Below are 12,480 nucleotides of genomic sequence, written 5' to 3' on the forward strand. Positions count from 1 at the left end.
TGCGGGGGTGGGGGGGAGAGGCCTCCTCAAATATTTTATTGGAGGAGGTGAAGGGACCTCGGCCGCTTGGAGTGCCCCTAGGAGTTGGTTCCTAGGCTTGGAACTAATCCCAAATGAACTCAACCGACAGCTAAACTTAAGCAGTTCTTATACGGGAAGAAGAGTATTACACACGATGCATAAAATTGCTTATAAGTTTGCACCAGAAGCCTTTTTGCTTGCTTTTCAAATGAAGCGGCACCCTCCCACCCACCTAGACTGGGGAAGAGGAGCGGCCCAAATGATAGTGGCGAGTGCTGGACAGCTGCACCGTTGACCTTCGCCTGGAGGAAAAAGGTGGCGCCCTGCTATTCACAGGGCGGATTTTTGCCAAGTGAGTGGGCGCGTAAAAGGGATGAAAGTGTTTATTATTATTATTATTAAAAAAGAACGGATTCTTTGTCAAAAGAGAACGAACGAAAGAATTAATTTATTGATTTGTAAGAAACCACGGTAACTCTAAATAAAACAGTATTAAAGCAAAGGGAAGAAACGGGTGGGAAGAGGCGGGGTGGAAACGACTGTCGGCTTTCGTAGCCGCGCTTCCAGCTGCCTGCAACAGGGCCAAAGTCCCCTCTCGCCTGGCAAAGGAGGCAACAAGAGCGTTGCCCGGGCGGGTGCTTGCTTTGGCACCTGGGATCCTGGCTCCCTGCCCGTTTCCCTCCTGGCGGTCTGGCCCTGTGCCCGGGGCGGAGCGGACTCAGGTGAGCTGAGCCGCGACGGCGCGGCAGGCGTGTCCCCAGCGGCAAGGGCGGCCCATCCTGCTAACCCCACGCCCGGCGCACCTGCCCGGCCAGTGCCAGCCCGTCAGCTTCCCTCGACGGTCCTCCAGCCAGAGCCAACCATGTACGGCATCCAGCAACAAACCCAGGCGACGACGCTGCCGCCGTGCATGCGGCCGCTGCAGCCCTGCTACACCCCGCCGGCTCCTTGCTACGTGCCGCCCGCGCCGGCCCCCTGCTATGTGCCGCCACCGCCGGCCCCTTCCCGCCCTTGCTTCGAGCCGCTGCCCCCGCAGCCGCCGGTAGTGACCGCCAGGCCCTGTTACGAGCCGTGCGGCCCGCCGACTGTGTCCCGGCCGCTGCCCCCGCAGACGTGCCCGGCCCAGCCGCCGGTAGTGACCACCAGGCCCTGTTACGAGCCTTGCGGCCCGCCGACTGTGTCCCGGCCGCTGCCCCAGCAGACGTGCCCGGTTCCTCTCCCAGCCACGCTGCCCCGCGCGCGGCAGAACCGCCCCGCGCCGCTGCCGATGCCCCTGCAGTGCCCAGACCCGGTGCCCTGCCCCCAGGACGGCTGCCACAGCGGAGGCAGCGTGGTCTACGAACGCGTCCGGACTTACAGCAGCCCCGGTGGGAAACGTGTGCAGCTTCTGGACCCGCCCAACTGTTTGCCTCGTGCGCCCTCCCCCTTTGAGACCACTCCGGGGTGCCAGCACGTCATCTGGAGCAGCGACCCCCCGCTGCAGGTAAATGATGGTTTTTCTTCCCGCTCCGTCGAAGGGCGCTGGCGTCACTTGGAGGGTTATCTGGGGCTTGGTTTCCGACTTTACTATTTTGGTCCCCAACCCCACTTCCTCCGTGGTTCATTTTTCACGCGTTACGCTTAGCAAATGCACTCCCCTCCGAGGTAAAGACAAACGTGGCTAAAAGGGAAGTTGCTTTCATTTCCCTCTCTTATCAGTTTCCTTGTCCAGCATCATTTTATCAATTGGTCTTTTTACTGGGGGGCATAGGAGCTAACTCCTTGGGGGCCGAGGTTCATCGCCCCCCCGTAAAATATTTGAGGGGGCTGCCCCCCAAGTTGATGGTCATTGCCATTCAAGTTGGCACCCCTTGTGGGGGTGGGGGAGGTTACTGATTAGAACACAGCTGTGTTAACCAATGAGGCTCACCCTGCTTCCCAAGATTAATCGCTTGCTAACTAAAGGACGCGGGTGGGTTAAACCACTGAGCCTAGGGCTTGCCGATCAGAAGGTCGGCGGTTTGAATCCCCATGACGGGGTGAGCTCCCATTGCTTGGTCCCAGCTTCTGCCAACCTAGCAGTTTGAAAGCACGTCAAAGTGCAAGTAGATAATAGGTACCGCTACAGCGGGAAGGTAAACGGCGTTTCCATGTGCTGCTCTGGTTCGCCAGAAGCGGCTTTGTCATGCTGGCCACATGACCTGGAAGCTGTACGCAGGCTCCCTTGGCCAATAATGCGAGATGAGCACCGCAACCCCAGAGTCGGTCACGACTGGACCTAATGGTCAGGGGTCCCTTTACCTTTACCTAACTTTAGGGGGCACAATGTTCAACAGCAAAGAAAATTTTTGCTCCCTGTCGAATTCTACAGAACAGGCCTTGGTCTGTGGTGCTTTGCATGTTGGAAATTGTCCTTGTGTCTTCTTTGAATTTAAGGACCATTGAGTTCCATGGGACCTTATTCCCAGGGAGGTATCATTTCATAGACCCATAGACTTGGAAGAAACCCTGGAAGAAGTAGGGAAGTTAATGTCTGTTTATGTTGATGTGCCAACAAGATATAGTAAGCTGTTGACAATGGGAATTGTTATTATTATAGAAACATTTATATCCTACTTTTCCTCCAAGGAGCTCAAGATGGCATGCATGGTTCTTCATTTTGCTCATTTGATTTCTCCCAACAACCCTGTGAGGTAGATTAGGTTAGGCTAAGGGACAGCAAATGGTCCATTGTCACCTGGTGAACTTCATAGGTGATGGGGAATCAAAACCATTTGTTATACTCCAGCTCCCACAATCCCTGGCTCTCTTGGGTTTCAAACATTGGTCTCTCCCAGCCGTACCTTGAGATGCCGGGGATTGAACCGGGGATTTTATGCATGCAAATCAGATGCTCTACCACTGAGCTATGTCCTTTCCCCCACAAAAAGGAGTTGAACATGTTCTATGACCCCCTGCTGGATTTGTGTCTGGACACACCTTTGGGAAATAACTTTAGGGAACATAATATTCGGTACAGAGGAAGTTCCATTTGTTTCTCTGGAACAACTTGAAATATCTTTTCCTGTGAAATGGATAATCTGCATGTGTTGTGTTATCTCCATGGTCAGTGGACTTTGGACTATGATAAAAACAACATACTGTAGTGTTTTCACTAAGAAGGAAAGGCAGGACAGTAAGAACAGCATGAAAGAAATGAGCATAAGATAGGCCAGCTTTCCTCAATCTACTCCCTGCAAGGCATTGGCCTTGCTGGCGGGGGGGGGGGGTGATTGGAATTATAGTCCATCAACGTCAGGAGGGCACCAGGTTGGGAAAGGCTGCTATAGACCTTCAAGATACACTAGTTCCTTAACACTGAATCCAAAATAGTTACCGGAAAGAAGTCAATCCTTATATCTTTGAAGGTAGCTTTTTTGGTTTATAGTATATTCCAATACTAAAAAACAATAAAAAACAACAGGGCCAATTTTCATCTAGATGTAGAAGGCGGAACTGGGAGAGTATGATGAAATTTACAATTACTTGCACAGTAGCACAATGTTTAAAGACTGCTCAGGGGACAGTCCATTCAGGGTTAGCTGCAGGGCTTTGTGATTTGCTAACTACATCTAAAGGTTTTGCCGGCGCAACAGTTTCCTTTTAATGCAACCACCAATGAAGATAATTGGATTCTGACTGATCTGAACAATTTTAACTGAATCTGCTTTTTCAGAATTGCTACTGTTCATAGGATCAAAGGAACCTGCCTTTTATTGAGTCAGGCCATTGGTCCATCTAAGTTACAGGTTGCCAACTCTACTTGCTTGGCCTGGTTTTCACATCACGCCAAGTCAGCCATGTCTTAGCTCAGTAGCAGAACAGCCAGGGAGGAGCGAAGTGGCTGCGATTGGCGTCCTGTGAGCCAGCATGCTCTCTTGTTCATGCTAAACCATGGTTTGGTTTAGTGTAATGTGTGAACTGACTGGCAGTGGCTCTCCAAAGTTTTTAGATGGGGGGGGGGGCTTTCCCCAGCCCTACCAGGCGATGCCAGAGATTGAAGCTGGGACCTTTGGCATGCAAGCCAGATAACTCTGCTGTGGCTATTAGTTAAAATCAGGGGGCAGTACTCGGTATACTGTGGAAAGTTAGTTTCTGCTAATTCCCAAGGAAATGATGTTTTGTATGCTAAACATGATTAAAAAAAAAACACTTGTGTAGGTGCGTTGTGCCAAATCAGCTTTTTGGGCTGTGCCAATGTTGCAAGGAAGGAGGCATGTCAACTCTGGCTGTCAGGCAGGGTAACTCCCTGCAACTGCGTTCGGTGGATTTGTCGGATGCATCCCAAAGATGGATGCACGTGTTTTCCCTTCCTCCACAATTGGCCTTTCGGATGGCCGCCCACTCCATCTAAAGAAAGGGAAATCATGGAAGCTGGTGACTGGGGAAAGCCACAGACTTTGGTGACATCTGCACCATACATGTAAAGCACCTGCTTTCAGTGTGTGGATGTGACTTCAGTTGTTCCCAGAGGCCAGGGGAAGGTACTGTTTAGTTACCTCACCAGCAGTTCTCTTGCTCCTGCCTAATCCATCCTTTTCCACTCCTGCTTCACATTGTCCACCCATCTCTCTCCCCCCCCCCCGGGTAATTTTTGGCAGCTGAATCGTCTTATTGCACTGAAATCTTGTGTCATTAAAAAATTACACAGAGCACAGCAGACTTGAGAGAAGAAAGCATGTGTAGAGTTGACATTTGTGCTAAATATGGATCTCATGGGGACATAGGGAGCTGCCTTATTCTGAGTCAGATCCTTGGACCATTTAGCTCAATATCGTCCGCACTGATTGGCAGTGACTCTCCAGGCCTTCATGGAGAGTGTTTTCCCCCTTGATCTACCCAGAGCTGCTGGGGACGGAACCTGGGGTCTTTTTTTGCATGCTAGACAGATACTGTGCTACTGAGCTAGTCTGCAGCCTTTCTTAACATCTTGGTATGTTGAACCTGTCCATCTGTAATCTCTCTCTGTACAAGCTGGGCATGAATCAAAACCTATGGTAGATATTTCAGAACCTAACATTTGACATTTATATCCCGTTGTCTTTGCCCCTTTTGGCCAGTACTCTGGAAGGATGGAGTCAGCTTGCTGAGCAACTAGGCGTACATGCAGCTTGTGTATCATCCTGTATATATTAAGAGAAAAATCATTCTCTGGTTGTGGGTCTGTCTGAAGTCAAATTGACACCGTTCAAGCACAATAAAAAGGAAATAGCAGCAGGCTCAGTGAAAAGCCCTACTGTTTGCAGTGACTGCAGAATGATGGCTTGCTGACTCTAAGCGGGGATGAAAAGCAAGGGAGATAGAATGAGATGGATTATCCTGGAATAAGGAATGTCTGACACAGGTGCAGTCTGCACTGTAACATTTCATACCCTCCAACATTTCTCTGATGAAAATAGGGACATTGTAAGGAAAAGTGGGACATTCTGGGATCAAATCAGAAACTGGGACGGCTTCTGTAAATCCAGGAGTGTCCCTGGAAAATAAGAACACGTGGAGGGTCTGACATTTTGCTGCAGCTCTTGCTTGTTTTCATTCATAGCTCTTAATGTACTTGAACTTTAAAGATATAAGAAGTCGTACCTCAGTTATCACAGTTATACCCAAACCACAAAAGACCTCAAACAAGTTGAATCATAAAGACCCATTTCATTGATAGATGTGGATGCTAAATTATTTACAGGCATACTGGCCAGTAGGCATTCAGAAATTTTACCCAACTATGTCCACCATGATCAAGTCAGATACATAAGTTAAAGATCCATAGCCTTCCTATTAGAGGAGTTCTCAATACAATTTTCTGAAGTCCGTAACCTACTTGTTATGTACTGAGCTGAATCCTAGAACAATAGGATTCAGAATCAGCGGGAGCTACCCAATCCAACTCCAGGTGGAAGTGAATCCGCAACCTGATTGGCCTGCTGGAGCAGCCAATCAGGCGGCTGGCAGAAGTGAATCTGCTACCTGATTGGCCTGTAGGAGCAGCCAATCAGGCTGCAGGCAAAAGTCAATCCACAATATAATTGGCCCACAGGTGTAGCCCTGAAGTAGCCAATCACGCAAGGCCCATTGTGTAAATAATGTATATAAGCAGATGGTTTTGGGAAAAGAGCCATTCGTCTTCTCTTCTCCTCCTTGATGACTATGAGCTGAATAAAGAGCATGAAATTCACTCTTGAGTCCGAGTATATTTCACTGGCGACGAGGATGGGATCCTGCTGAGCTGACCGCCACCACGCACTGCACCGCAGCACCGCCACCTGCTGCACCGCTGCATCGCACCGTGCATCCAGGCTTCAGCTCCAGGACCCAAGGAACCCAGAATGGCAACCGACAGCAGCTTCTCGCCATTCAAACCAGCATCAGGAGACTGGGAAGGGTACGCCGCCCGTTTCAACTTCCTCCTGCAAGCGAAAGAAGTCACCAACGATGCCATGAAGAGGGCGACATTCTTCAGCGTCTGTGGAGAGGAGACGTTTGAAATCGCCCGGGCTCTCCTTGCACCTAGAGATGTCGCTACCGTCTCTTACAAAACAATAATGGAACGGCTGAAGGAGCACTTCTCACCACAGCCCTCGGTGGTAGCTTGCCGAAATGCCTTCTACGCAAAACGGCAAGCCCCGGGGGAAACCATAACTGGGTTTGTGACCTCCCTCCGCCAAGCCGCCCGGTTATGCAACTTCTCAGAATTGGAGAACATGCTTCGTGACCGCCTCGTCGGTGGCCTGAGGGACGAGATGTTGCAACGACGCCTCTACGCCAAAAAAGACCTCACGTTCCAGATTGCTCTGGAGGAAGCCCTGGCAACCGAAGCCGCCGAGAGGTCAACGCAAGAGGCACGACCGGCCCCGCCATCCCAACCGAGGGTCTACCACGAAGACCTCACCGACGAATCCGAATCTGACAGGGAGGAAGTACACCGAGTACAGCGGCGCACTCAAGCAGCACACACACCACAGCAGCCTCGACGAGAAGGAGGGAACTGTGCAAGCTGCGGGGAGAACCACGAGAGGAGGACCTGTCGTTTCCGCAACGCAGAGTGCAGGCAGTGCAGAAAATTGGGACACATCGCCCGGGTGTGTCGGGCTCGACTCACCCGTCGACAAGCATCAGATGACCGACCCAGGAGCCCCAGGTCACACGGCACCATGCACCAAGGCAACTCGACGGAGATCACGGACTACCAGGTATTCCAGTTGCCCCATCCCAGCACAGAGAAAATTTATATAGAGGTACAGATAGAGGGAGCCCCATGCCGCATGGAGCTGGACACGGGTTCAACTCTATCCATAATCTCGGCCCGAACATTAAGGGAACTGTGCCCTAATGGGGGTCCCAAACTAAGGCCGGCCCCATTCACCCTCCGGGACTTCCAGAAACGTAAGGTCCCTACTATGGGGGTGGGGACCTTCAGGGTGCAATATCGAGGGCGAAAGCAACAATTGGACTTGCTGGTAGTTAAGGGCCCCTACGTTAGCTTACTGGGACTGGCATGGTTTGGACCTCTGGGGCTAGCCGTTACCGGGGTGAACCGCACTAGCTTACAAGTGGACGTGGACACCATATGCAAAGAGTTTCCAGGGGTTTTCGATGGGGCATTGGGACGATATACAGGACCCCCCATTGCCCTACAGCTAGACCCCGCTGTACGAACCATCAGGCACAAGGCCCGCCGGGTCCCGTTTGCCCTGAAACCCCGCATAGACGAGGAATTGGACCGGCTCGTGGAGCAAGGAGTGCTGGAGCCGGTGCCCAACGCCCCCTGGGAAACTCCAATTGTCACACCCGTCAAGCCTAACGGTTCGGTCCGCATCTGTGCAGACTACAAATGCACCATAAACAAGGCTCTCACGGCCCATGCATACCCAGTGCCAGTGGTCAGCCATGTCCTCGCCACCCTGGCTGGGTCAAAAATCTTTGGCAAACTGGACTTGGCCCAAGCGTATCAACAGTTGCCTGTGGACGAAGCCACAGCAGAGGCTCAGACGATTGTGACGCACAGAGGGGCATTCAGAGTAAAGCGGCTGCAATTTGGCGTTAGCGTGGCACCAGGCATATTCCAGAATCTAATGGACTCTCTCCTTAAAGGGATTCCTGGTGTCACCCCCTTCTTCGATGATGTACTGATCGCCGGGCCCACACCAGAGGAATTTGAGGACCGCCTCCGCTCCGTCCTGCACCGTTTCCAGACGGCGGGCCTCAAGGTGAAGCGGGAAAAGTGTTTACTGGGAGTGCCGCAGGTGGACTTTCTGGGATTTAAGGTGGACGCAGAAGGGGTCCATCCAACCGGTGACAAGGTACGGGCCATTTGTGAGGCCCCAGCGCCCAAGAGCAAGCCCGAACTTCAGTCATTCTTGGGACTATTGAACTTTTACCATGCCTTCCTTCCCCATAAGGCAGCGGTAGCGGAGCCCCTACACAGACTCCTAGATAAAAGGGCCCCTTGGGTGTGGGGCCAGCGACAAAGGGCCGCATTCCAGGCAGTCAAGGACTTGCTCGTCTCGAACTCGGTCTTAGCACACTTCGACGAGAGGCTGCCAGTGGTGCTGGCATGCGACGCCTCTCCCTATGGCATCGGCGCTGTCCTGGGACACCAACTCCCGGATGGAAGAGAGGTGCCGGTGGCATACTTCTCCCAGACGCTTGCTGCAGCCGAACGAAACTACTCACAGATTGACAAGGAGGGTCTGGCAATCGTGAAGGGCGTAAAAAAATTCCATGATTTCTTGTACGGGCGGCCCTTTACCATAGTGACTGACCACAAGCCGTTGCTTGGCCTGTTTGCCCCTGAGAAGCAGACCCCCCAAGTGTTGTCTCCACGTGTCCTCAGGTGGTCAATTTTCCTTGCCGGCTACCAGTATGCACTAATCCACCGCCCTGGGAAGGCGATGGGCCACGCAGACGCCCTCAGCAGGCTACCACTACCAGAAACAGGCCCCGACCCAGCGCCTGCGCAAGAGGTTATGACCCTGGAGCTGCTTCCCGACCGACCCATTCAGGCACAAGAAGTTGCGCACCATTCCACAAAAGATAGGGTCATCTCCCGGGTCCTGGACTGGGTGTGGCGAGGATGGCCCAGCAGCAGCCCCGGGCCAGAATTCGCTGGCTACACAAACCGCAAACATGAACTGTCGGCCCACAAGGGGTGCCTGTTATGGGGAAGCAGGGTTGTTGTTCCCCAGCCCCTCCGCAAAAGGGTCCTCACAGCCCTACACGAGACACACCCAGGGGTAGTGAGGATGAAGGCCCTTGCCAGGAGTTATGTGTGGTGGCCAGGGATTGACAGAGAGATAGAGGCCTGGGTCCAACACTGCCAGACCTGCCAAGAATCCCGCCCGGATCCCCCAAGGGCCCCAGTCCAGCCCTGGGAGTCCGCCCGACATCCATGGTCACGCTTGCACGTGGACTTCGCTGGCCCCTTCCAGGGAAAAACATTCTTCATAGTGGTGGATTCCTACACCAAATGGCTGGAGGTCGCACTGGTACCATCCACTTCTACGGCGGCAGCCATCCGGGTACTACGTAAGCTGTTTGCGACCCACGGGCTCCCTGACACCCTCGTCTCGGACAATGGAACCGCATTCACGTCAGAGGAGTTCCAGACCTTCACAGCGCAGAACGCCATCCGCCACATCCGCTCAGCACCATTCCACCCTGCCACCAATGGCCAAGCGGAGCGCATGGTGCGGACCACCAAGGACAGCCTCCGCCGCATGACACAAGGGGACTGGGAATACCGCCTTGCCGCATTTCTTCTAGCACAGCACAGCACCCCAAGCACAACGACGGGCCGGAGCCCAGCTGAATTACTAATGGGCCGGCGCCTTGCAACTAGACTGGACCGACTTCACCCCGACAGAGCTCAGGATGAGGTAGTGGTGGGGAAAGGCAGGAACCCCCGGACATTTGTGGCCCAGGACCCAGTGTATGCAAAGAATTTTGGGGCAGGCCCAGCATGGGTACCCGCCACAGTCACCAAGGTGACCGGTCCCGTGTCGTACGAGGTACTAACGGAAGGGGGGCAATGTTGGCGCCGCCACTGCGACCAGATAGGCGACGATTCCCAGGAGGAACCCGGGAGGAGAGCGGGACAGAGGGGTCCCAAGGGGACAGCAGGGCAGTGAGGCCTGCAGAGCGAGAGGGGTGGGCAGAGGAAGCAGAAGCAGTAGGCACAGAGGGGCGCCCCGAGGCTGGAAGGACACCGGAACCAGAGCTACAACCTAGTGGTTCAGTGGCGCCAGACCAGACAGCCCCGGCACAGCCAGCAGCCTCGGAACACGAGCCAGAACCAGAACCCCTGACCAAGGAACACCCCAGGCCACAACGCACACGGAGGCGGCCAGCAGACCTTGGGGACTACGAATGCAACTTCCCGGGCAGGACTGGAACTTAGAGGGGAGGGGTGTTATGTACTGAGCTGAATCCTAGAACAATAGGATTCAGAATCAGCGGGAGCTACCCAATCCAACTCCAGGTGGAAGTGAATCCGCAACCTGATTGGCCTGCTGGAGCAGCCAATCAGGCGGCTGGCAGAAGTGAATCTGCTACCTGATTGGCCTGTAGGAGCAGCCAATCAGGCTGCAGGCAAAAGTCAATCCACAATATAATTGGCCCACAGGTGTAGCCCTGAAGTAGCCAATCACGCAAGGCCCATTGTGTAAATAATGTATATAAGCAGATGGTTTTGGGAAAAGAGCCATTCGTCTTCTCTTCTCCTCCTTGATGACTATGAGCTGAATAAAGAGCATGAAATTCACTCTTGACTCCGAGTATATTTCACTACTGTTCTGCTGATGCTGGATACAGTCAAGGCATTTGATTGTTTAGACTGGCAATATCTCTTTGAAATTTTACATTCCTTTTGTGTTAGTGCATCCTGGGTTGATATGCTTTATGCGGTAATTTATACTATGGGTTAGTGCATAGGTGCCAACTTCCAGATTGAAAAATCCAGGATCGGCAGCTGCGTGGAACTGGAAGTCGCGCTGCGGCCATTTTGGAACTGGGCAGAGCAGCACTGGAAGTCGCGTCTACGCATGCTCTGCCCATTTCCAAAATGGCTGCAGAGCCAGAAATCGTTTCTGCGCATGTCCAGAGACTCCAGACATGCGCAGAAGGAGCCTCCCTGGGCTGGTAAGAATCCGGGGGATTTACGGGTTTTTTTAAAATCCGGGCTGCCAGCGGGAAACTGCTGGAAAAACGGGGGTTTCCCGGGGAATACAGGAGACTTGGCAGCTATGGGTTAGTGGTCCAAGTTTTAATGAATGGGGAATGCTCTTCAACATTTCCCATTGACCTGGGCATGAAGCAAGGCGGCTGACTGCCTCCCCTGCCTTTTGCCCTGACCATGAAATCCTTAGCTTTGGCATTGAAAGCAGAAAATGATGCAAAATATTTTTGAATTATTTGGATAAACCCATATTATCAGTATGTTCACAGATGATGTTGCACTATTCCTTTCTGATCCTGAAACCTTGTTACCTGCTATTACACACCAACTTGCTATATATAGAAAGTTATTTGGGTTCACTGATAGCTTCACTAAATCTGAATTGATACACAACCTGCCAAACCAACAACTGCATTGGCACAAAACAACTGGCCTGAAACTTACTTTAAATACCTGAGAAAGAACGTACCGAATAATCTGTCTTAACTAGAGAAATTGAACTTTTCTCACTTGCTAAAATATTTAACAAAAATTGTTAACAAATATTTAACAAAAATTGGTCAAAGCTAATAGTCTCATGGTTGGGCATAGTTTCTACAACAAAAACGATGCAATTTCTGCACCTTCTTTACTTATTCCAAGTCTTACCAACAGCAGGGCTTTTTTTTCAAATCGGAAGTCGCTGGAACTCAGTTCTGGGACTTCTCAGGTGGGTGCCGGTGCCATTCTAAGAGAACAAGAGAGGTGTTCATGGTGAGTTCTGGCACCTCTTTTTTCCTAGAAAAATAACACTGCCAACAAGCATACCTGTCTCTCATGTGAATAATTGGCAAAAAATAATACTGAATTTTATTCATGCAAGCAAGAGGCCTTGGCTACCTCATAAAACCCTTTAGAAGGCCAAGAAAGAAGTATAGCAATGCCTAACATCAAATGGCATACAACTAATAAGCTGTGGGTATGTTTTGTTACTTGAAATTAAAAATCAATTAAAAAGAAAAGAAGGCCCATGCTATATAATCTGTGAGGCCCAGGCAGAGCTAATATTATAATCTGTGGCATGTTTCTGCATTGCAATGGTAATATCTAATCCTAGTTATCAAACAGAAGGCCCTTCATCGCCAGCACTGATAACCCTAGAGAGATACACACTTTGGTGATGTTCATACCGGTAACATAGGGTTGTTTGCAACTAAGTTCTGCTCCAAGTAGAACTATTGAAATTAATGAACCTGGTCATGCCCATGAATTTTAATGGATCTGCTCTAAGC

The 12,480-nt window shown here is 51.6% G+C and overlaps 1 protein-coding gene across 1 annotated transcript in view; it reads left to right on the top strand.

Annotated features, from left to right (window-relative positions):
• The first annotated feature begins 811 nt into the window (after positions 1–811).
• POF1B (POF1B actin binding protein) overlaps positions 812–12,480 on the top strand; it is a 52,492-nt gene continuing 40,823 nt past the window's right edge. The window contains exon 1 of the mRNA XM_035113851.3: positions 812–1,504. Coding sequence (XP_034969742.3) covers positions 884–1,504 — 621 coding nt within the window. The 5' untranslated portion in view covers positions 812–883. The remainder of the gene's footprint in view (positions 1,505–12,480) is intronic.

This window comes from Zootoca vivipara, chromosome Z2, assembly GCF_965207765.1.
Source record: "Zootoca vivipara chromosome Z2, rZooViv2.hap1.1, whole genome shotgun sequence".
Taxonomy (NCBI): domain Eukaryota; kingdom Metazoa; phylum Chordata; class Lepidosauria; order Squamata; family Lacertidae; genus Zootoca; species Zootoca vivipara.